The sequence below is a fragment of the Notechis scutatus genome, chromosome 1 (assembly GCF_049901735.1).
Source record: "Notechis scutatus isolate UNSWTSFEM ecotype Mainland chromosome 1, rNotScu1.2, whole genome shotgun sequence".
In the NCBI taxonomy this organism is placed as follows: domain Eukaryota; kingdom Metazoa; phylum Chordata; class Lepidosauria; order Squamata; family Elapidae; genus Notechis; species Notechis scutatus.
The window spans coordinates 105,188,734-105,213,826 of NC_142009.1; the positions used below are offsets into that span (position 1 = coordinate 105,188,734).

Sequence of the window (25,093 nt, forward strand, 5' to 3'; positions counted from 1 at the left end):
CCGCTGACCGGTACCGTCCGTGGACCGTGGTTGGGGACCCTGTCTTAGAAGGTTAACAACAAGGTTAACAACAATCACATGAAGCAGATGCAACCCAATGAGCTCTGCCACCGCCTTCTTTACGGAGAAATTAAATCTATTGACAAAAACTCCATCATTGGAATAGGGCCTTTCTCAATCAGAGTATCATTCAGATATGTGACCTTCAAATACCAGGGGTTTCAGCAATAGTGATGCTGGGTGGAGAACCCTTGGAGTTGACGTCGGCATATCTGGAATGTACCCCAAATGAAAAAGGCTAGCATAGAAAAGTACCCATAATCTCGCTTTTTTATCTGAAACAGAAATGGCCACCAGACTAACTATGTGTCTAACATTTTCCCAGCAGAATAAGGTCAAACAGCATGGAAGGAAGATAGCAAAGAAAGACTTACTCGTTCCTTGTAACTTTTTTTGCTTCTGATTCTTATGTTATTGTTTTTTTTAAGAGCAGTGGTGAAATTTGGACTTTGAAAGGGAGGGAGAGGGGGAAAAGTTGCTAACCTTTAAGTCTCCAGTTAGTGTGGGTTGCACTGAAGGACAAAATGCAGCCTGTTGAACAGCTACAAGGAGCATGTTTTTATGTGTGACTTGGCAAGCAAGAGCAATCTGCAAGTTTTCCAGTCCATACGGGTTCAGTAACAGCTGAAAGGTAATGATACAAAGATTTGTGGTCATTGTAATGTAACATTGCACATCTACTTCCTTTAGGTCTGATAATGAGGCTATAAACTTGTTTCAGCTGTACAGGGAATCCTCAAGTTACAAAAGTTCATTTAGTGACTATTCAAAGTTACAACGACACTGAAAAAAGTGAAATGACTGATTTTCACACTTATGACCATTGCAGCATCCCCATGAAGGAATCAAAATTCAGGTGCTTGGCAGTTCACTCCTATTTATGACAGTTGCAGTGTCTCAGGGTCATGTGAACATCTTTTGTGGCCATTGGACAAGCAAAAGCAATATAAGGGAAGCCAGGTTCACTTAACAAACCTGTTAATAACTTAACAACTGCAGTGATTTACTTAACAACTCTGGCAAGAAAGATTGTAAAATTGGGCAAAATTCATTTAACAGAGGTCTTGCTTAGCAACATAACTTTTGGGCTCAAATGCAATCATAAGGCCAGGACTATCTGTATTTACATTCAAGAAGCAGGACTGATTGTTGCATGGAGTTTGGAAGCAATTATATCTAATTCAGAAGGTCTCTTAGTCAGCCTTCACTCCAGATAACTATATGTGCGTGTGACATTCTTAAGTTGTGTATGTAACAATACCTAAGATTTTTGTCATTATTTTTCTCCCAAGCAAACACATATTGTGCATTGACAGACTTTCCAGTCTATCATGTCATTTCCAGGTAGTCTTTTGTTCAGTTATCACCATGTCTGACGCTGCATAGCATTTTCAACATTAGCCAAAATTAACTACATGCTGCCACCTTCTGTGACAATAGTTTAGCACAAGAAAAAGTTTAATCAAATGCCATAGACAAGTATTAATGTTGATCAGAAGATCTCCAGTGAACATTTCAGCAATGATATGTGATTGATTAAGATCAATTTTTCCACCCGAGACCTCTGCTATACCTGACTCCACTCACATAAATTATTTAACACTGAATTTTCCTTGGAACACAAATATCCTTTTTTCTGTTTTGGACAGAACGTATTAGGGTTGGGATTAACTGAAGTTAATTCCCCACCCCCCCAAGGCTTCAGAATGACCAAATTGTTGCATAATGTGACTTTCGGAATAGTTTAGAATTGCATTTCTTGTTTCAATATTTGTTTAAAGTCTAGATGCTAAGAGGTCTAAATCTTCAAATTGCAGTTACAATTTTTTATTTATTTATGGAATCTGTATGACTGTGGTCAGAAGTACAGTAACAAATACTGCTGAGTTAGTACAAAATGAAATGAAACAAACAGGAAAAGGGCAGGAAGAATAAAATAAATTAATATAATAGCATTGAGACTGGAACAAAAATATTTCAGTTACCTGCAGAATGCTCTCCCTGGTGCCAAAGCTAAATTTTCCAATTTGTTTGTCTATATCTTGGATCTCTAACATTAAGTTAGAAGGAATATATCTGAAAAAACAACAACAACCATTGTCTACATTTTTCAGAAATGAAGTGCCAACCCACATTTAAAAATTACATGAAATTACATTTAGAAATTACATGAAATCACGAGTGATTTCAGCTTTCCTTGTTTATGCAGAATATATATATTTGAACAGTGTTTTTGAAGAATGTTTAACATTAATCATACTTATAAATATTCCCAATATTTTAGTCATAGTTTTCAAAAGAACAAGTGTGTTTCTTCCATTCTGAGATGTGTATATCTCTTTATATCAAAAGGAGGGGGAAGAGTAAGATGACAATTATACTACAGAAAGAAGGGCAGAAATAAAAATTCTGTTTCCTTTTATTCCCCGTTTTCTTCTTTCTAATTTTTAACTTTTTCTTACTTTCATTTTTCTTTTTATACTTTTATTGTATTGTAACATTCTAACAAAACATTTTTTAAAAGCAGTAGCTATGCTATATCACATGTTAAGCGTATCTTCGGAATGGAAGCAAATATTATTAAGTTGGTTGGTTGTTTGTATCTGTTGAAATTTGAAAACCTTTATAAGCCTCTGACTTACCTGTCCACGTTAAGGTCATGATCTTCTAGAAGTGAAGTGATGAATATTGGCGAGAACTGGTCAGCTTTCTCTTTGTGAGTTGCACATTCAAAGTGCACAGGCCGTAAGTACAAATGGAACTCATTAAAGCCCATTTCTTCTGCAACTTCTTTGTACAGTCTAAGCAGAAAAAGAATGTACATAATTGAAATAACTGCTTATAGTGGTCACTCTGCTCACACAAAACACACACATTCATTGCCTGTCATATATTTGTTTGAGTTTCATACCCAGAAAAAATAAACATAGTTGTATATTTCAATCCATAATTTCACTTTGTCCACCACTCAGATCATTTTTGCTGACACCTCCCACAAATGGGCACTAAAAAACTACGTGCAATTTTGATTAGTGTGATTCCTGCATCAGGAATTCTGGCTTATTTCTTTTGGATTCTTTGCATGCTAGATTGGCATGGAATAAGCCACAGTTCTAGACAACATGCTGCTTGTTCACTATTAAGCCAAGTTGTAGTTTGGGTTGTTAAGAAAAGATAAGTAGAAGGTTTTGGTGTATTATATTTGTAATATTTTCTAACTAATAATCATGCCAAAGCAAAAACAGCCAGTATAATTTGATTTGTCAAACACATTTAAACAGTATTGATCAAAAGCATTCGACTGCAATTATCAACTATCTACGTTACAGTTCAGGCTGAGATATCTGGGGCTTCCCTTAAAAATAACGGCTTTTCAGTTGAGTATACTGATAGGGACAATATAGATCATGGGGTCAGAAGTTGTACTGGGTCAGGATGGACGAAGAGGAATAGTGATTTCAATTAAGAAGATAGTAGTCAATAAGATGGTGTAAACTGTAATTTGGGAGAATTGAAGAAAGTGGGGGAACTACATCAGCAAGAAGATAAATATTACATTGAATAAGGATTTTGCCATTATACTTTTAAAGATTAACATAAGGCTTAGATTAAATCAAAAAATTATCACTGAAATTTCAGTACAACTTTCTATATTGATTTCCTCTGTGTCCCCTTGCTAACCTGCCCAGCTGTGCTCCTTCTATTGCTGCCTCAATCAACCGATGACGGAGGGTTAGAACTTCAAGGAATCTTGAAAACACATTCAGAGTAATAGTTTGTTTTTCTTTGCTCGGTCTCTGTTCTTCTTCTGATACCGATTTCAAGGCTAATGTAACAATTTCTCTCATAATAAGAGGATCCTCAACCAGAACATCGGCAAATATCTACCATGAAAGATTAGTATTTGTCAATGTTTAATTCAAATAACGTCAATTGATTGTTGTACTGATGTTACGATTGACACTTTATTGTTCAAGACATTATTTTGTACCATGGAAATATTTAATTGAAAGATAGAAGAAGATGGAACAAGATCCTTCCGATGACTGGACAACAGGTAAGTATGACTGTGGGAGGAGATGCTCTTTTTTACTTTTAAGCATAAACAACAAATAGTTTATCTGAAAGCACAAATAGTACCCCGTGCCCAGCTCACATAGAGAAATGGCTTTACTGCAATGTATCAGTGAAATTCAAGATTTGTATCAAGAGACCAGTCCTTTCTTATTAGTAATTTGCTTACATAGAATCTGTAACAGGTCTACAAAATTTTTTGAATTTTCTCTATTAACCCAATCCTATATGTCTACTTAATGGGATTAGGACATTTTAGCAGCAAAAACCCCACCCAAGTCCCTGTAAGTAGAACACAAACATACATCTCTCTGAATTTGAGTGCTATAAAAAGTTTCTGGATTTTCCATGGTCATCCATCCATCCAACGAAAGTTGAAGTATTTGTTCCTCCAAATTAATGGCCTCACTGGCTGTGTTTGGCCTACAGATTTGCTGGAACTCTTGAAGGATGCGGTCTAGAGCTTTAGGAATTAAAGATACTAGGCCAAGGGAGGAATGGAATTCCAATAAATACATGTTCTTTAGAGCTGTACTTTAAAGGAAAAAAGAGTTAAAGGTATTATGAGAGAATGGGATTATTTGAAAATGAACTAATAAAAACTACCACACCCAAAAAACCTAATAAAAACATAACCATAAATGACAAGTAATGTAAAATGATGACTATTCATTCCCCAAAGGAATGAAATGATTCAGTGGTGAAGAATTAGAAAACAAGCATTCTCTTAATTGAATGTATGATTCAATTTATGTTTTTATTTATCCATATATAAACTTAGCTGCAGTCCTTTAACTCAGTGCAATATATATATATATATCCATATATCCATAATGATGAAATGATAGTTTAACATAATTATTTTAAAAAATACATTTATATATTTACTTATATCGTAAATACACAGTTGAAAAGATGACTTTCTTAAGTCTATCCTTATGAGAAAGCAGAGGATAGAACTAAGTAAATAAAGAGTAATACATTATTACAAAATGGAAGGGAGGAATAGACATTGTCAATTTCAGCAGATAACACAACTAAAAAAGTCACAGATTCTCTGTTTTGCTTGCAGTTCTGGCTTTTAAGGTTTAGGGAACTTCTATGTTGAAACACTCTTATAAGTTTGAGTCCAAGTACAGTGACATGATCCTGACTTTTTAAAATACCGTATTTGCCGGCGTATAAGACGACTGGGCGTATAAGGCGACCCCCAACATTTCCACTCAAAATATATAGTTTGTTATATACTCGCCGTATAAGACTACCCCCTCTTCCACACACCTTCCACTTTTGCACTTTTTTTTTTTTGACGCACTTTTCTGCTTTGGACAATTTTGAAATGAGCTAATCCAATTTTGAACCAAGAATATGCAAATAGCTATGGAGTTTAGAAATGAGTTTTAAAAATATTTTTCATTGCTTACCATTAAGCGTAAAATATGTTGTAAATAAAATGAGAACACAGGAAACGTTCTCTTCTCAATACAGCTGATCTCTCTCTCTCTCTCTCTCTCTCTCTCTCTCACACACACACACACACACACAAAAACCCGGACACTGAAAAGGCTGCCAAGGAACAGTATATTCAATGCCTTCTCTTTAATCAAGAAACAAGGAATTCCTTAGAATCTTTTTTTTCCCCAAGTGGCCCTCTTTAAAAAAAAAAAATGGAGGTAACACTTTCATTCAAAAAGTCTTCCAGTATCTGGAGTCGCTCAGACATATTGAAGTGAGGCAGGAGAGTAAGTGAAATTTGAAATGATCCAGCTACCGTTTTCTTCCCCTCCCGCCCGAAGGCCATTATCTCCACGTCAAAACGAACGAGGGGAGGCAAAGAAGCCAAACACGCTAAAAAGGATCTCTTTATTTTCCTACACAAGGTCACACCTACTTTTCCGCATTCAAAGGATAACCTCTCCTCACCACCACCACACACACACACACACACACACACACCCCAATACCCGCAAACAATGTTCTGGGCATTAATCACCATTGCTACATTAACCTGGTAAATTTATACCCTGCCTCCCCCAGTGTTGCTTTGACGGCAGGATTTCACACAGCGGGCGCTCGCTCGCTCTCTTCTCCGCTCTCCCACCGTTCGCACATGTTGGAAGCACCGTAAAACCTGATAACCCACCCGGGGCTCCCCATCCTTAACCTACAGCCGCCCGCATGCAAAACCTGCGTGCAAAAAGAAAAAAAGAAAAAGAAAAGTACGCCGCACGTGAGGATCTTCGAATCCTCTCCTCCCACACCGCTAAGGAAGGAAGAGGGGGAAAGGTTGCGCAGCGCGTGGCAGTGACACCCGCCACACACACACACACACACACACACACACACACCGCTCCCCCTCAGCCTCCCTCCCGGCTGCAACTCAAGCTCGAAGTGGGAGTCGGAGTCCTCCCGGCGTATAAGACGACCCCCCACTTGGAGGCATGTTTTCAGGGCAAAAAAGTCGTCTTATACGCCGCAAATACGGTAATACATTACAATTTTTTAAACAAATATTTTAGGGGATAATGAAATCATAATTGTTTGCATGTCTATTATTAATTTAGAAATGACCCGGTAAATATATGCATGCTAAACACAGAATTAATGTCTTATTATTACTACTATGTTGGAGAAATGACCATTTGTAGGTGGAAAAACAGCATAAAGAAAGCTATTTTGTCATATGGCTTGGCTGGGTGATTTGTTTAAATAAGAATTGCTTGAACCCTGGGGAATAAACAATGGAGTTTGCTTGTGTGACTTTCTTATTAAACAACAATAGCAAACATGAGCTCCATTATAGACCTATGTGCCATATTAAAGAGACAAATGATACTCACGGGCTGTTACTGAGAGCAATTAACTGTTTTGTAACTATATGTGGGGGGAAGCCAAATTCAGAGATACAACCTTTAGGACCACCACGCCAAATTTTATAATTATATTTACGCTGATTCTCTATCTGGGGGAAAAGATCAAAATTTAAAAAAATATTGTTACATAAAATATAGCAAATTCTGATTTTAACACCCCCCCCCCCAATCTTATCATGACTTCAGTGGTAGAGGAAGCCTGATATAAGCAATTAAAGTAACATGTAAACTGAATTTGCTCGATTCACCAGCTTCCACCTGTCTCCTCATCTTATCACCATTTTCAATGCTTTGTAAACAGGTGCTAACTTCTGTATTTGAATACAGGCAGTCAGCATGCCTCAGCACATCACTAGTTTAAATACTAAAAATTGAATGGCATGCATGTAATGAAAAAGATACAGAATTAGATCCAAAGTTATCCTGGCTACTCTACTGCAAAGTTCTACTGCATAGAGTGTCAACTTACCTGTCGGTTCATAATATCTCTCACCAAGCAGAGGTGAAGCTTTAGACAAGTGCATTCATCTCTATAAGTGTTCACAAAATACCCAAGGTGGAAATCAAATCGAGGACGTCTGTACATGATGTTAGTTATTACTTGGGCCAATGCAAATCTTTCTTCTGAATCTAAAGCATGTTGGTATACTTCAAAGTAACTATCGAGAAGCTGAAAAATATATTTCAAGCATAGCCAAAACAATAAGCAAGACATGTTTATCTTTCCTTCGTTTTGTTTTAGTTTGTTTTTGCTTTCATCTGCTAATAAAGTAAATCTTTCAGTTGGAAATAAATGCTTCTGTGTGTGCCACATGTACATTTCTCAATGAGATTCTCTACTCCACCTATTATTTCAAAAATCAAAATAAATATGTTCAGAACAATAGGTAGCTCAGTTAAATCAGAGGTATTGGCGGAGTGCAGATGCACATGTCTTGGTGGGCATGGCAGGGGAAGGATACTGTAAAATCTCCATTCCCACCCCACTCCAGGGGGAAGGTTACCACCAGTTCTCCAAACTACTCAAAATTTCCGCTGCCGGTTCTCCAGAACTGGCCAGAACCTGCTGAATACCACCTCTGTCTTGATTTCTTAGAGGATTAATGAAACGTGAATATGTATACCTGCCACTTATTTTTTAAGAAATCTGCTTCCCAAGTCCAAAGGTCAAGCAACACTGCCGATCGATCCACTGATGTTTGTGCCAGCCTCGAGTAGCTGTTGCTAGAGGAATCCGAGCCTGCTTTCTGGCCTCAGAAAGAAAAGGATAACACAAAAGACTTCAACCCAGCAATAACAAATTCAAGCAGTCACAAACACTTGCAGTTAATGATAACATACACAGCGAATTTCCTCCCGTTATCAAGATTTTCTTGCTTCACAGAATTGAACTGAATGTTATCAATATAGGTACACTTACTATAATCACAGCTGCATTACAAAATAAACAGTAACCCCAAATAACCAGTAAGGTTAAACTTTCAAGCAATCAGTACCTCTGGAGCAACTTCTCCAACGATTACTTCAAAACAACTACCTTTGGTTCTATTATTAGTTTACTAAGTAATTCCTGTTTGGGGGGGGGGGTGGCTGCTTTTTGTGAAAGTTTCTATCCCTCAACCATTGGTAATCGGGGTGGGATTGTACCGGTTCGGACCAGTTCTATAGAACCGGTTGTTACAATTCTGCACAGTTCGGAGAACCGGCAATTTGCACCACTGGCCTGAGAGCAAAGCTGAACCTTCCTTAGGATTGAAGCTTCTATTTTTCAGTGCAGACTCAGGCAGCAGATTGCAGAAAGGTAGATCTGCAAGTCACTCTGTGATTCTGCAAGCAACTCAATCTTTGAGTTGCTTTGCCTCATTTTGGGTAAAAGTTGTTCTTTTTTAATAAAAAAATTCAATATTTACATAAACATTTACAATATTTACATACAAACCATGCCCAGCCAGTCACGTGATCACCAAGCCACACCCACAAATTAGGGCCCACCCACCGAACCGGTTGTTAAGAAATTTGAATCACACCCGTTGGTAATATCAGATATTTCAGGGCCAAGTTTGTATAAAGGCCTTACCTTTTTCTACCTCAATGTACTGGCTTGCCACAAGCAAAAGTTGCTTCTCTGTCTCTTTCAGGTCTTGGAGGGCCACATCATACATTACAAAAGCCCCTCTCTGATCCTGCGTATGAATGTATGCCTCTTCAACAGTGTAAAAATCATCATGGTTCTCCACCTCAGCAAACTCCATGAACTGCACACTGTGGACCTGTGGAGCCATAGATGTTGAAAATAAAACATTACAGTTGACCACCAAATCCATTAACAGCTGTGCACTTCAGAGGTTTTTACCCATTTCTTTCCCACTGGGACCTCCTCTGATCCATAATCCATCACTTTTTACATTTAAGGAATCTCTTATTCCTTATCCATTCACCCAAGTTGTAGCTAGAAGAGACAAACTGATATCTATTCACACAAGCACATATTGAAATACTTTAAAGCTCTGATTAGGTTTTTTTCCTCTGTTTTTCTAGCAAGAGCTGAAGTTCCCCTCAGATAGGATGTGGTTTGTTTGAACTGAGCTTAATGCAATGTATGCTAATTTAGTTTGTAAACCAAGATTTATGGCTTAGCACCATGTATGAACAAAACCACTAAGTCTTGTTCAACAAACCATGATTATGGATTATTGGGATGTGTGAACTTAGTTTTAGCATACAGTCCTTGTCTTATGACCATTTGTTTAATGGCCATTCAAAGTAACAACAACATGTCTTATGACCACTTCTCACACTTTCAACTGTTGCAGTATGATTACTATTTACAACAATCACAGGGGGTTTCCAACAAGGAATATTGAAGAGGGGAAGCAGGATTCACTTAGCGACCATGTGATTCATTTAATTATCCCAGTGATTCGCTTAACAACCACAGCAAAAAGGGACATAAAATCACCTGCCACTTAAGGACTGCATCACTTAGCAACAGATGTTCCAGTCTCAATTGTGGTTGTAAATCAAGAACTACCTGTATCTGATACTTGGCTGATCAGAATACTTAGGGTTACAGAATTAAGCCCATTAGTAAACCTTCCTCAAATAACCTTGCATGACTAATATTCTGTGCAGGTCAGAGAACTGGAAGGTGGGGGTTTTTTTCCCTTCCTTCATGCACTGGTTTATTGCTTCTATTTTTGAACTTGCATTCTGACAGATAAGAAGTTTAAGCTTTGGGTCAAAAATAAAACACCCAGTGAAACCCTACATAATTTAGGTGGTCTTGGACTTTAGGTTTAGACTTTATTACTTTGTCTAAACATTGCTGTAACTAGAACTCAGTCCATTTCCTCTTGCAAATGTACTGGGAATTTCCCTAAAAACAATATACTGAGCCTAATGTTTTATTTTTAAAGATCTATGACTATCAAAATATTCTCTAATACCAGGTTCCCAAACCCACTACCAGACCTTGAGCCATTTGGAACCGGGCTGCAGAAATGGTGGGCAAGTGCATGCACCCATCACGCCTTGCATGAGTAGCACCCATGCGTGCGCCTGCAGGCATACTCCCATTTGTGCCAGCAGCAGGCACGCATGATTGATGCTCATGCAAATGGACCTGCGCATGCACACACCCACTGCTCACATAGAACTATCCCCTCTCCCCTTCCCCTCCATTGGTCCATAAAGCCAGAAAGGTTAGGGAACTCTATTCTAATGTGACCAAAGCCTCACCTTATAGTCAGCTGGAGTGTAATGCATGTAAGAGTGTGAGCCGAGACCTCCAAAGGCGCCAGTGCCTCCTTTGGCTGCATTCACCCAGCTGGCATCTTCTGCAGTGGAGATCAAATGTCCGCTGCGCGAGGCAAGACCTGAGGTGCTGATGGTCAGAGTTCTTTCAATGGATCGGAAATAGTTGAGGATTCCCAAACAAATTATCTGGTATCAATGTCATTGGGATTAAACAATGATGAGTATGATGATAACAATACCAACTGGCAAAAATACACCACCTCAGGCTTTTATATGGCCCTGTTTCTGTTTTTGTATTACCTGTAATTCTCTGATTCTCAAGTGGCGTAAATAAAGGACAGACAAGTATCCACCTTTTCTTGTGGAAAGGTCTTTGCTGGGAGCTTCCAGGTCTTCATCTAAACCTAGCAACTCTGAGGCAGTCAATTCGCTATTTTTTTTCCAAGAAAGAGAAATTAAATCATATTACTGTAGCTCAGACAGATTTTCTGTTATATCTAAATTTAATAATCTCTTTATATTTCCTTCCTAGAAGTAAATTTCCTACCGAATTCACTTATATAGATGCCTCTGTATTAGAACAAGAATTAGAATGGATGGATTCTGATGCAATCAGATTAAGATAAGGAGAACTTATGAAAAACCATATAAATGCCATTATCCTTTACGCTTGGGGAAAGTTTGCTATATCTGACAATGCCAGCCAGAGTTAAGGAGTACAAGTCAAGAAACACCACCTTCAGCTTTTATATTTACAGCATATGATATGAAATGGTTTTTTTAAATAGTTTTATTATAAATTTTCTTCATTTTGTATTAAGCTTCAATTTTATAACCGTGCTATACTGTTTGTATCAACATTATACATTATGCATTCTATTATACCCTTTATATATATTATCCTCAATTTATGACCCCAATTGAATTAGGGATTTTGGTCATAAATCATTGCAATTTTAAATTGGATCACCACATGATCGGATTCAATTTTATGACTGTTTTTACAAATATTTTTCAATGGGTCACCATGGTCAGTAAATGAATTATATGGTTGTAAGTTCAAATCCTGCTTATCCAATAGTTTTTTGAATTTTTGCCGGAAAATGGCCAAAAAGTTACAAGATGTGACCATTGGATCCTGCAACTAGTCATAAATGCAGATTGGTTGTCATAAATCTGATCACATGACTGGTGTGTGTGTGTGTGTGTGTGTGTGAGAGAGAGAGAGAGAGAGAGAGAATGTGGTAGACATACCTTTGATGGGTTGTACATTAATTTTTTGAGTCCATCATAACTTAGAATAGTAATTAAGCAAACAGTCGTAAATCAAGGACTATCTCTGTCCCATTACTTCCTGCATCATATCTTTAATCATACATTTCTCTTCCTGCCTGACAATTACTTGGACCCTTAATACTGCTGAAGAACTAATTGTGGACTTGGATGAACAAAGAAATTCAAGAATGAATGAGTTAGTGAGAAAATAGAATAGTATATGCTAGTATACTTTGATCTTTCCTATAGTACAGTGGTGGCTAACCTTTTTGGGCTCCCATGCCAAAAATTGTGTGTGCGCTTGCACGCTCACGCTCGTGTGCCAGCACCCAGAAGGCAATGCGCGCGCCCCTCCATTTCCCCTACACATGCGCGTACAATCCACCCACCCACCCACCCTCCTACCCCCACTGCCTCCTTACCTGCACTGCACCTCACAGCTGATTTTTAGCCGGTTTGAGGCCTTTTTTGGCCTCCCAAAGACTTGAGGAAGGCTTCTGCAAGTTTTGTAGGCCGAAAACTAGACCCGTTTCGTCACTTCCTGTTTTTCTGAAAATACTAGAAGTGATGAAATGGGCCTAGTTTTTGGCCTACAAAGCTTGCAGAAGCCTTCCTCAAGCCTTTGGGAGGCCGAAAAAGGCCTCAAACTGGTCAAAAATCAGCTGTGAAGCAAGCACATGCACAGTGAGGTAAGTTTGCCTGCAGCTCGCGTGCTGGCACAAATGGCTCTGCGTGCCACCTGTGGCACGCATGCCATAGGTTCGCCATCACGGCTATAGTACGTTATAATTTGATCTTTCCTTTGGGAGATCAAAGGAGAAGAGAACAAAGTGGACAAATCTACCTAAATTCCGTACTCATACATCTATCATGGGATAATTGGGGAAGAAAAGTAGGTAGAAGTTTAGCTTGAAGCATCCCCCAAGGGAAGAACTGGAACCCCATTAGCACTGGGACTGATGATGTTACCTAGTTTGGTAATGAAATGTCTGTAAGAAAACCACCAAGCTCAGAGAGCAACAAAGACCCCCCAATTCTGTCCTGAGCTACAAATATTCTCTTATATTAGTGTCCCATTATTATGTACAGTATGGAGGATGGTGAGGGACTTCACTGCCTGCACAGCATTCCTTTATAGGAGCAAGGCAGATGGGTCAGAAAATTGTACCAGGAACATGTGAAGGAGATCTATTTATTGATGCCTGTCTTTAGATTATCAGCTTTTGAATACTGGGCCAGATGTTAAATGAAAGAAAGATGAATCAGACAGATTGTTGGATAGCCCAGGTGGTATCAGCCTTGCATTTTCTCAAAATCAAGTAGTAGCTTCAGAGAGCAATTGTGCAATGATAAAGTAAACCTGCAGCTATTTTAAATTGAAGCATAAAAGTGCTATGTTCATGCCCCAATGCACTTCCATCCACTTTTCTCACATTGTTTTAGAACTCTTGCAAAGCTCTATTATTTATTCATTAACGAAATGTCTAAGGGGAAAGGGAAAATCACAAAACTTCCAGTTTACTAAGTGATGCATTACATACATATTAATCACTCTCTCTTGCTATATATACAGTATTATGTATTAAAAAGCTGTCTTTGTGTATGTGTGCACGTGTGTGTACAATCTCAACACAAACACAATAAGTAATAGTTTTTACCTTCCATGTTTCCTCTTTCCTGAAAAAGCAGAACCCCCTTTAAAGTTGACATTTTCCATGCTTTTTTCATCAATTGCCATAATAAGATTGTTATTTGTGTCATTTGTTTGCTGTCCCTGTTGATTACATGTGACGGTCAAATGGATACACGCACCTTTATTTTTCAGTGTTATATAAATATGAAATTATGAACACGTGGACCTGTAAATCCTTTTCCTCAATCTTTTGTTTACATAACATATGACTTAGGAAAATGAAAACAGCCAAAAGGCAAATCAAATATCTTTATTATGGTTTTTGAGCAGCCTTTACAATAAAAAGGGAAAAAGGGAAATAGTTTAATACATCCATTTAATACATCCATTGAGGACCCAAATTGTTGGGGGGGAATATGCTGACTCTGTAAACCAATTAGAGAGGGCTGTAAAGCACTGTGAAGCGGTATATAAGTCTAAGCAGTGGTGGTATGCTACCCTTTCAGACCGGTTCAGCTGAACCGGTAGTAAAAAAAGCCTCCGACGATTAGCTGAGAGGAGGAAAAAAATCAGCTGAGAGGAGAGAGAAGAGAAAAGCGTAGGATCGACCCTCCCACCCGCCTTTGCGCTTTTCTCTTCTTTATCCTCTCAACTGATTGGCGCTGCAGGTCTCAGCTGGTGTGGGGAAAGCTGCGCACCAAAGCACGCCCACCAAGCCACGTCCACTGAACTAGTGGTAAAACAATTTGAGTCCCACCACTGGGTCTAAGTGCTTTCGCTATTAGTTAATGGGGAAGGGGGAAAATAACAGGACAATAAAGCAGGATATCTCATTAAAAGTTTTGCACAGTTGTGTAATGTGACCCCGGGACATGGCAACCATCATAAATATGTGTCAGTTGTCAAGCATCTGAATTTCAATCAGGTGACCATGGGGATGCTACAACGGTCATAAGTGTGAAAAATGGTCATAATTCCTTTTTTTCAGTGCCATTGTATTTTTGAACAGTCATTAAATGAACTGGCTACTTGATATGTGAGTGTAGGGTTAGTATCCCTTAAACCAGTGATCCCCAACCTTTTTGACGCCGCGGCCCGGTACCGGCATCAGCTGGGCGCCTGCCCGGTACCGGCATCAGCTGGGCGCCGCCATCTTTTTGATGAAAAAGTGCTTCCGGTGACCTCACCAGAAGCATGTTTTCATCAAAAAGATGGCGGCATCGCTTCGTGAGCTTTTCCGGTAGAAATGGCTTTCTACCCGAAAAGCTCACGAAGCTTGCGCCGCCATCTTTTTTATGAAATGTGCTTCCGGTGAGCTTTCTACCGGAAAAGCTCACCGGAAGCACTTTTTCATGAAAAAGATGGCGGCGCCCAGCAAGCCGCGCCCGGTAGGAGTTGTTCCAGCGGACCAGTACCGGTCCGCGGACCGGTGGTTGGGGACCCTGCCTTAAACAATAACAAACATAAAATTGATCTATATGGCCCTTATATTTAGAAATGATTGGGGAGATCAGATGTCATAAGGCATCATAAAACGGACATGGACAAGAGTTTTGATCTCTGTTGATCCACAAGAACAAAGTCTCTGTAAAAAAATCCCATACTCTGGTTTTTCTTCAGATTATACAAATCTTTTGCCAAAATGCATTTGTTTTATTTGCTGCCTAGAAAGAACTGTCAGATACAGTCTCTGTTATTACCTGATAGAATTCTGGATTGCGATACAGCTTTTCCCAGATCTGACTGTAATGTTTTGAATGGAAAGAAGTCATAAAGGCAGATGTCATTGGTGGTGGTTCTAGCATGGCTACCCCTTGCTCCTGGAGAGCCTCCATCACGTACTCCAGATTGGAAGCCTAGTTTGTCACAACCACAAACTTCAATTTAGGAAAACAAACTGTACAATCCAAAGAACAAAGATCTTGAGGCTAGTAGTATCAGTTTGGTTGGTTCCTTTCTAACAGTGACTGTTGTAAAGCATTTTGTTCATGAATTTTCCAGCTCTCCTAGCGGGAAACATGTTTGCAAGTGAAATATTTCTAGTTAGGAAAATGGAAAGTATGATATTCATAAAAACTATACTATGGAAACTGCAAATATCTAACATGTATAATATTACATTTACAATATTTATATGTGATTGATTATTATTAGATTATTATATGTAATAATATATTACCATTATACACTATTAACATTCATAATATTTAATATGTAATCACTTCCACATATTTGCTTGGGGCAGAAATGAGGAGGCTTTTCCTGGGCATTGGGAATGATGTGTTAGATATTACTTGGAGAGTATATTGCTGGGACAGAATCTGTGGGAGAATTTCTCTTTTTATTCTTTTTCTACCACCCTCCCCTTTTTTTCTTTTTGCAGCCCCTTCTATTCTACCTCCCCCATTTTCTCCCATCTGAGTAAGTTATCTCAGGTAGGAAAGCTGATATATTTCTTCTCTGATTATGTGCAGAGCCTTTTAGAACTAAATTGAAAGGCACTCACTGTTCACCACATTCATGTATTAATAATACTGCATCCAGTTTTGAGCCGCCTGTCAAAATGAATATTGATAAGATCATTGAACAGAGAGATGGACTACACAGGAAACAGCTCCAACAAAGTAGAATTACCCAGTATCCTGTATGTTTATTGAAATCTGTGATAAACATCAGTCATCAACTATCAAAATTGGTGGGAGTTAGATTGAACTAATAGATTGGTTGTAAGTCAAAACTAAGGTTATAGGAATGTCAAAATAATGTGAAAATCCAGGAGAACTATATTATGGGAAACCTGTTAGAAAATGTGGAAAGGAAGTTCCATGGTTTTGTAGAATAAACAAGACTCCCTTCCCTCCATTAGTGATTTTACATATTGTCTTAACACCCCAAAACTTCTAAAATTGTTTGAAGTGAAATTATCATGTAATATTACTATGCCTATAGCAATGAATTTGAGAATGTCATTAATATTCTAAGATGTTACACGCCCACCTGTAAATCTAAAATAAAAAAAGTTTCTGTTTACCTGTAACAATTTTGATTGAATCTGTAATTGTTCATCTACCTTTTTCCACTGTTTTAGTTTTATCAATAGTTTTTGTTGCCATGGATCTTGTTGAGGCTTAATCTGTCAGACGTAGATGTAGATATCCAAAGTAAAATACAGAAAATTGATTTTACTAATCTAGTAGTTGTTGAGGATTAACAATTTTGTATATGTAGAAAAAAATATTGTGCTGGGAGAAGAGAGTATTTGTAGCTCAGTGTTGAACTATAGGGCCCTTAGTGCTTTCTGAACTTGGTGGTTTCCTTGCAGAGGTTTCATTACCAAACTAGATAACATTATCAATGCACTTGGTGCACTGGTGGTTTTCTTGCATAGATTTCATTACCAAACTAGGTAACATTATCAGTGCACCGGTGATGTTAATTTGGTAACGAAACCTCTGCAAGAAAATCACCAAGTGCAAGAGAGCACCAAGGACACACACACCCTCCAGAATACTGTGCAGTCAATGCTGTGGAAGAAAAACGCATCTGCCCAGTCCACAATATAATTCTATCTTCAAAGAGCACCCTAATCACTTATATGTGAAGCATCTTCTAAGTTTAGTATATAGAAGCATAATATATAAAGTGATGCTCTTGCATGGTTTTCCACGCACACAAGACACATAATCTGTCTTCTTAAATATATTTAATTTCAGCTTCACCCGGGATGATTATATAGCAGTTAGCTATTGAGAATTTGAAAATTAAAAAGCTCAGAGAGCTGCTTGCGTAGCTTGAAGTTGAAATTTAGTTTTTACCTTTATAAAAGAGGTCCAATTTGCTCTCTTTTTCAAAGTCATGTTGCAGCTCATCATGCCAAATTTTTCTGATCCAGGGGTTCCAGCATCATAATCAGGAAATGTTCTCATTGTTTGCTGTTTATTGAAAATGCTCCTAAATTTATGTTTGACCTGAGGATGTTGGGGAGATCATGCTGATAAAGCTAGAAAAATAACATTGCTTTACACTGAATTAATGTTCCATCAGTACTAGGACAGAATCCACTTACTCAATACAAAAAAATTATAAAGAAGGAAAAGGTTGAGTTCACTGAAGTCTGGTTTAAACCAAATTTACTTTTACCTAACAGAAGGGAAGGGAAGGGAAGATTGATAGGATTATTATATTCTTTGTTGATGTTAAAATAAATAATAGTTTGGATTGTTGTTTTTTAACTATAAGCTTTCAGGGGGGGAAATCCAAACCTGCATTGTACAAGATACATAATTGTTTACTGATTATATGAAGTTAAGTTACTAAGCTGTAAAAAGATACCTGTCACCTGGCTATGTTAAAGGTGGTAGGTATCTCCTTGCTGTATCTCCCAATATGTTTTATCCCATTGTACAAAATACTTTTAATAGGTTGGATTCAAACTTTCATTTCCTATATAACATTCTAAAAGACTTTGAATTATATAATTTTGTAGTTTATTTTTAGACAAATCAATTGTCCATTCATGCATATATTGTACATATGCTCTATGCACGCAATGTACACATATGGAAAGAGGAATTATGTTCCAAAAATATTTCAGCCCAGATTAATTCTATTAAGAAAGATGTTCAAATTAGGCGGCATGTCAACAAATTCTGCTGTGTTTAAAAACATGGAATGTCTCAGAAGATAGCAGCCCCTGGCTGATCTTGCCTCATTCAGGATCTAAATGGACTGGGCATGGTTAATACAGTATTTGGAAGAATTAGAATTAGAAAATTCATAAACCAGGAAAGTGAGAAATATTCTAGACAGAAGTTTCTGCAACTGTGGAACAAGCATCACCAAGTTACAATGCAAATTTTGCCCCTTTTTGTTTGCATCACAAGACCACATGCAAGTACATAGGTGGTAGGGCCTGAATCATGAGATTGAAACACATGTTTTGTCATTTTGGCATCATTGTGCCTGGTAGCAAATGGGATTTCAAAAGAAAACAGTGATAAACCACTTTTATATTTTTGCCAAGAAAAACAACATAGAAGCAGGGATGGGATTCTACTGGTTTGGACTGGTTCGAGCGAACCGGATGTTAAAGTTACATCTGGTTTGCCAAACCGGTACTTCAACTGACTGGCTAGTGCCGCCTACCCCTCCCCTCCCAGGAGCTTCCACACAGCCCATTTTTGATGGAGGCAAGTGCAGGGTCAGCAAGGAGGCTCTGGGAGGGGGAAAAATGGGCCTTCCAGAAATCTGAAAACAGGCCTGTTTCTGGCTTCCGGAGGGCCTCCAGAGCCCGGGGAGACTGTTTTCGCTCTCCCAGAGGCCTGCGGAGGCCTCCAGACCCTTGGAAGGGCAAACAACGGCTTTCCCGGAAAAACTAGAAGTTGCAAAACGGGCCTGTTTCCAGCTTCTGGTGGGCCTCCAGAGCCCAGGGGAGGCTGTTTTTACCTTCCCAGAAGCCCAGGGGAGGCCTCTGGACTCTTGGAAGGGCAAAAAATGGCCCTCTTGGAAAAACCAGAAGTTGCAAAATGGGCCTGTTTCCGGCTTCCAGTGGGCCTCCAGAGCCCAGGGGAGGCTGTTTTCTCCCTCCCAGAAGCCCAGGATCCTCGGGAGTGCAAAAACACCCTCCTCTGGGCTCTGGAGGCCCACCGGAAGCCAGAAACAGGAAGTTCCGGTAGGCCACACCCACCCAACAACTGGGCAACGAACCGGTTGCTGGGATTTCTGAATCCCACCCCTGCACAGAAGTATCTATTAACTCACCAAAACTGAGTGCAACCTGTAGGAAAATTTACTTTTTACTTTGTGTCTGTAGAATTGCAAATATAGCTGTCTGATAAGTGCATTAAATAGTTAGATCACAGGTGTTGAACTTGATCGCATCATGTGATGTATCATGATGTATCACTTTTTTTACCTTTGCAGAGCTGGGGTGGGCATGGCCTGGACGTGACGCATCTGGCCTGCAAGCTACCAGTTTGACAGGACTGAGTTGGGTGATGGGATCTAATTTACACTAACTCAGAATTTTTTAAAGTTACATACCAGGCTAAAAACTATAAACATAACTGCATTTCATCAATATACAAGAAATTAAAAAAACAGGATTTTTATTACCATGGAAAAAAGTTCCATCTCATTTGCAGAATGTCTCAGATTCTCTACATCATAATTAATATCCAGTTGAGAAAGCAGAAGTTTGAGCTGTGGTTTCAGTTGGCCAATGTCGGCAGTGTGTTGGGGAAGTGCACTCCTTGCAACGGTTCCTTTGAGAAAGCAAAATTAATGGAAGAATACAAGAAATGTTAGATCCTCCTGACTCTCAAGACAATCACACACCTCCAAACCTCATACTATTTGGCGACCTAAACTTTCATGGCTCATTTTGCATGTTGACACATCTTCTCAAAATTGTTCGTCTTTTCTGTCTAGTGGGATCTTTAAAAAGGCATAGAGTACAGTTAGGTTGCAAGATTTTCAATTTGCTGACATAAAAACCACCCCAGGTGTATAAAATCTTAAAATAAACAACGGCTGTTAGCTTTTATGAGCATTTCTTGTTTGGGCTGGCTGCGTGTTTCTCCCTGTTACATAATGTCCTTTCCATCTTTATTTCCTTGTTAGGGTTTGAACTGTACACTATTAAAGTCAGTTCTAAGTTGAACAAATAAATAAAAATTTATTTATAATAAAAACAAATAAAAAGGCAAATAAAACAAAGTCACAGCATCTCAGAACATGCAAGTTTTAAAATGGCAACGATTGGAGTTCTGGGATCAGCCCTCATCTTGTGTTGAAAAAAACACAGAGATGGGCCAGGCAAGCATTTTGGGGAGGACAGTCCTAAAGTCGGGTGATACCAAAAGGCCTCAGCCCCAGCAGCTGCCCGCCCCTCCCCCCCCCCCGCTTGTAGTTTGTGGTGGAGAGAATTCTCTATGCCTGGGCACATACATCAGGGAGAAGGCAGAAGTGTCCCAGACTGAGTATTTCTCAGACAATTTGCTTGCTTGCTAGTTTAAAAGATTTGTAAACTGCTCCTCTCACAATCTGTGACCCCTGATGATGTACACCGATAAAAATCAGAAGAAGAAAAAAAGGAAAATAAATACAGGGAGTCCTTAACTTATGACTACAATTGAGTCCAAAAAAATTCTGTTGCTTAGACATTTGTTAAGTGAGTTTTCCCCCATTTTACGACCTTTCTTGCCACAGTTGTTAAGTGAATCACTGCAGCTGTTAAGTTAGTAAGATGGTTGTTAAGTGACCCTGGCTTCCCCATTAACTCACAAAAGGTGATCGCATGACCTCAGGACATTGCAACCGCCATAAATACATGCCAGTTGCCAAACATCCGAATTTTGATCATGTGGCCATGGGGACGCTGCAACAGCCATAAGTGTGAAAAAAAGCTATAAGTCACTTTTTCCAGTGCTGTTGTAACTTTGAATAGTTATTACATGAATTGTTGTACGTCATACAAGACCAAAATAAGTGAGCAAAAAACATCATTTTCATCTGGGCCCCAAAATGAGAGAGGGTCCTATAGGAGGGGGAAACTGTTTATGGTCAGAACACTAAGTTCTATTTGTAGTTTAGCAGCCCAAACGTGAGCCTAATGCAGTTTCTACTGAGAGACATTTTCAAGGTATGTTTTAAACCCCAAATATAATTATGTTCCCTGCACAGATGTCCTTTGCTTATACATTTATTGATACAAGTATTTTAATTACTGTGCAACAACTTGCTAAAGTTCAATAAGGTTCACCCGGGTACGTAGAACTGTAGGTAATCTCATTTGTTGCTTGATGGCTTGGCATGAATAAAGCCATCCGTTTTCCTACTCTGCACTTCACACAGTCCTTGCTTTTAGTGTTTTACTTAATCATCTTCTCATTTAATCTATCCAATTTAAATCTATGCTGTGCAGCAGATGAAGTTGTAGACTTTATTTAATATCTCCAAAATAAATGGATTGGGATAACTTGTTCCTGAAAGTAAACAACAGAGAAACTAATCATTTAAATTATCCTTCTAGCTCCATAAAAGCCTATTTTCCTTTGAAATTATAGCCAGATATGAACTGAATAGACTACAGAATCATATGGCCAGAATCCTGAAATGACCCTGGATTCAGCCTAAAGGTAGAATGTGCACATATTTGTTCATCTTTGTTAATTCAATCTAAGAAGTAATTGCAATGTTGGTATAATCATACTGGCAGACCTTAATTTACAACCATACAGTAGGCTGCCCATTACAATCATAAGTCTGATTTGTGGTAAGTCAAGGACAACACCCTAAAGTAGCAGTAAACCTAAGAATGGGACTGCGGAGATCTAGGTTCAAAGTTCTCCTCAATAATTTGGGTTGAGTCATTCTCTCTCCTAGCCCAGCCTTATCATCACAGAGGATACTATATCCTGAGAAAATACTAAATATAAATAGTATATATTTATATGTATGTATATAGCATGTGTATGTGCGTGTTATGTATGTGTTTGGGTAGATAAAAATATTTCTCTTGAAAGCAGGCAACAGAATATCTTATCTTCTCATCATCTTATCTCACCTCACCTCACCTCACCTTACCTTAAATCAGTATTTTTCCAATCTTCCTACTCTAATTTTGAGAAACATGGAAAGACTGAAAAACATGTTCTCTCTAGAAAATTCAGGAAGACATCTAGATCTGTTTAGCAACTACACCCCCTACTGCATAGCTGTTAGGCCAAAACAATTACTTCATATACAAACACTGAGGAGAGAGAGAGAGAGAGAGAGACCCATGTTCAGTTTCTCAGCTAATTTTTAGAGTCCTCAGAGCCTTCGAGACTGTGGTTCTCAAATTATACAGAAATCATTCATTATTCCTTACCCTCTATGTCTAAAGTGCTAGGATGGATAGAGACCTGTATCCTGAAAGACAAAAAATCCATTTTTCCAGAAGCTTTATCTCCATCACCTTGAAATGGATGTCTGTCAATAGCTACCTCTCTCCTGTGAGAGATAGGCAAATGTTGGAGTACCTGTAGATTTGAGCACATGTTTTATATTCATTATATGTATTTAAAGCAGAAGATAATACAAATTTAATTAATAGTTACTTTTATATTTCTCCCCAAAGAATGATAGAAACTGTTGTTTTATGGGAAATGGACTGAGATTTCCAGTCTTTGTAAAGATATACAATTTACGGAATCCTATCTAGGAGATTTTGAAATATGCTGTTCAACTAAGGTTATTTCTTCTTTTTTATATTGGTTGAAGATACAAACACCTCTATGAGACTGTTTATCTCAGAAAATGTAGGTTGAATCTTGTTATTAATAAAAGAAATATTATTATAAAATCCAATTTCCTACAGAAAGGATGTTGCATGTTTTATATACTAGTCCAAGTAGAGCAATAAGAATGGACCCTGACTTCACTTTCTCATCTAGTTATTAAATTCATTCTTATTGTAAGATATTAGAAACTGCAGTTCAGCAATGTCTGGAGAGCTCCAGACTCCCTATCTATTAGGAGAAAGATAATCTCATATTTCCTTGAGGTCCAATCAATTTATGGTGCACATTTTCATGCTCAATCAAATTTATACCATAATAAATGCTTTAGCCTACAATGGTTTGAGTTCTTCAGGCAACTCCTTTGAAAAATGTCCATGTAAGAGTGCAATCTCGGTAGAAATGTTTACAAATCTTTAGTTCTTTATCTACTGCTATCTAATAATAGAATAAATATTGAACGCTTTATGTCTGCTTCTGGTGACTTGCATCTGAAAAAAGAGCTGCTTTTCAAGGAATCCAATTAATGCTCAAAGGTCTAGATGTTGGGGAGGGGGTTGGCAAAGGGGCCCAGACTTTGTCCAGCCATTTTACATTAATATTGTAAGGCTATTGGCAGAATTTTAACACAACCTATATGAGTGTCCTACTGCCTTTAGCAGAAATGTATGAATATTAATTGTGAGTTGGGTCTCAGCTTCCCCATAGTGCTTCATGGCCTCTTTCATGATAAGCCATTATCTTACCTGGAGATAGGCATGGATGGTCTTAAGTGAATGCAAATGACATATTAGCCATTGTGTGTAGATCATCAAATCTTCCTGGGTCACCAGGTTTATAGGAATTTCTTTTCCAGTCAGAAAGCTCTCCCGTACACTTGAGAGTCTCGCAGCCCTTTGAATGGCATCATTATACTCCTGCATAATTTGAGCTACTTGTTTCTACAAAGAGAGGAGGAAAAAGATGGAAGCTGCTGTCTTGTCCCAGGGAGATGAATTAACGAACTACCTAGAACATCAAACACATTATCAAACAATACAATACCTTCAGCTGCTTGAAGTGTATTCCAACAGCATCTGTGGTGTGTTTGCAAAATAAGTTGATTGGTCAGAAGTAGCACAATTTTTGTGTTATTTTTGCAGATGCATGAATGTACTATAAAATATGGCTGCCAGAAACTAAGTTTATCCACAATTTAATTTAATTTGATATATATTAAATTAATATTTAATTTAAGAATTATTACACTGAGGTTTATTTATTTATCACATACATATAGCCAGTTGCTTTCTTTCTTACTGTTTTTTCCCTAGTAGTGTGGTATCCAGACAAAGAAGGAAGATTATATTCTATCTCTTATTTACTCAGAGTATTTACAATTATTTATGGTAACTCTGTCTAAGGTGACAGTATAAGGTTGTCAGTATATCTAACTCCCAAGGATGATTTAATTTTTTTTCCTGAACTTTACAGAGATTTAGATTAGATAATCCTTGTGTCCCTTCCTATTCCATGGTTCTATGATTCTATCAAAATTGGTTTTTTCTTTAAAGAGATACCTCATCAAAATTCTCCTTCCTTGCTTATTTAATAAACAACGTAAGTTTGTCATAAGGTTGCAGGGTCATATTCTATCTTATCTTCTCTCTGCCCAACAGTTATCTCTCTCTCTTCTGGTTTAACTACCTCCACTTTCTTTTAGCTTCTGGTGGCCTTAGCTGCTGGCAATTCCTTATATGTATTTTACATTTATATGTATTTAATTATGAAGCACTCTTTCATGACAGTATCCTAGATTTCCCTTTTCTACAAGGCTTTTTTTTTTTTTACAAGATCCCTTCAGTTTAAAAAAATGAAAAAATGAAGCTTACAAAATGTTAGCAGGGGCCATTAAAAAAATCATAAATAAAAGCAAAGTGCCAGTCTAGTATTATTTTTATTTTCAGGAATGCCTTGAAGACCCCATAGATATCCTTCCAAACCCTTGGGAAGTTGTTTGTTTGTTTGCTTTCACATTTTTAAACCCCACATCTCCTTCAGAGTGCCAAAAAGCTTGCCTATTGCTATGAACCTCCCCCCTACTTATAAAATGTCTTGGCTAGAGAACTAGAGGCATAACATTTGTTGGGGATCAATTATTT

General features: G+C 38.2%; 1 protein-coding gene across 3 annotated transcripts in view; it reads right to left on the bottom strand.

Moving 5' to 3' along the window:
* LOC113411444 (uncharacterized) overlaps positions 1-25,093 on the bottom strand; it is a 71,497-nt gene that overhangs the window by 33,340 nt on the left and 13,064 nt on the right. For all 3 annotated transcript variants that reach the window (XR_015745217.1, XM_087942443.1, XM_087942436.1), the window contains exons 6-23: positions 23,699-23,893; positions 22,544-22,694; positions 19,786-19,934; positions 17,487-17,639; positions 16,703-16,804; positions 15,372-15,527; positions 13,697-13,812; positions 11,064-11,193; positions 10,746-10,949; positions 9,085-9,277; positions 8,132-8,259; positions 7,477-7,677; positions 6,975-7,096; positions 4,440-4,668; positions 3,742-3,944; positions 2,703-2,861; positions 2,046-2,136; positions 544-684 (exon numbers count right to left, since the gene is read on the bottom strand). Coding sequence is in view for 2 of the 3 variants with exons in the window: in XM_087942443.1 (XP_087798569.1) it covers positions 544-684; positions 2,046-2,136; positions 2,703-2,861; positions 3,742-3,944; positions 4,440-4,668; positions 6,975-7,096; positions 7,477-7,677; positions 8,132-8,259; positions 9,085-9,277; positions 10,746-10,949; positions 11,064-11,193; positions 13,697-13,812; positions 15,372-15,527; positions 16,703-16,804; positions 17,487-17,639; positions 19,786-19,934; positions 22,544-22,694; positions 23,699-23,893 (2,823 nt within the window). In the remaining variant the exon portion in view is untranslated. The remainder of the gene's footprint in view (positions 1-543; positions 685-2,045; positions 2,137-2,702; positions 2,862-3,741; positions 3,945-4,439; positions 4,669-6,974; positions 7,097-7,476; positions 7,678-8,131; positions 8,260-9,084; positions 9,278-10,745; positions 10,950-11,063; positions 11,194-13,696; positions 13,813-15,371; positions 15,528-16,702; positions 16,805-17,486; positions 17,640-19,785; positions 19,935-22,543; positions 22,695-23,698; positions 23,894-25,093) is intronic.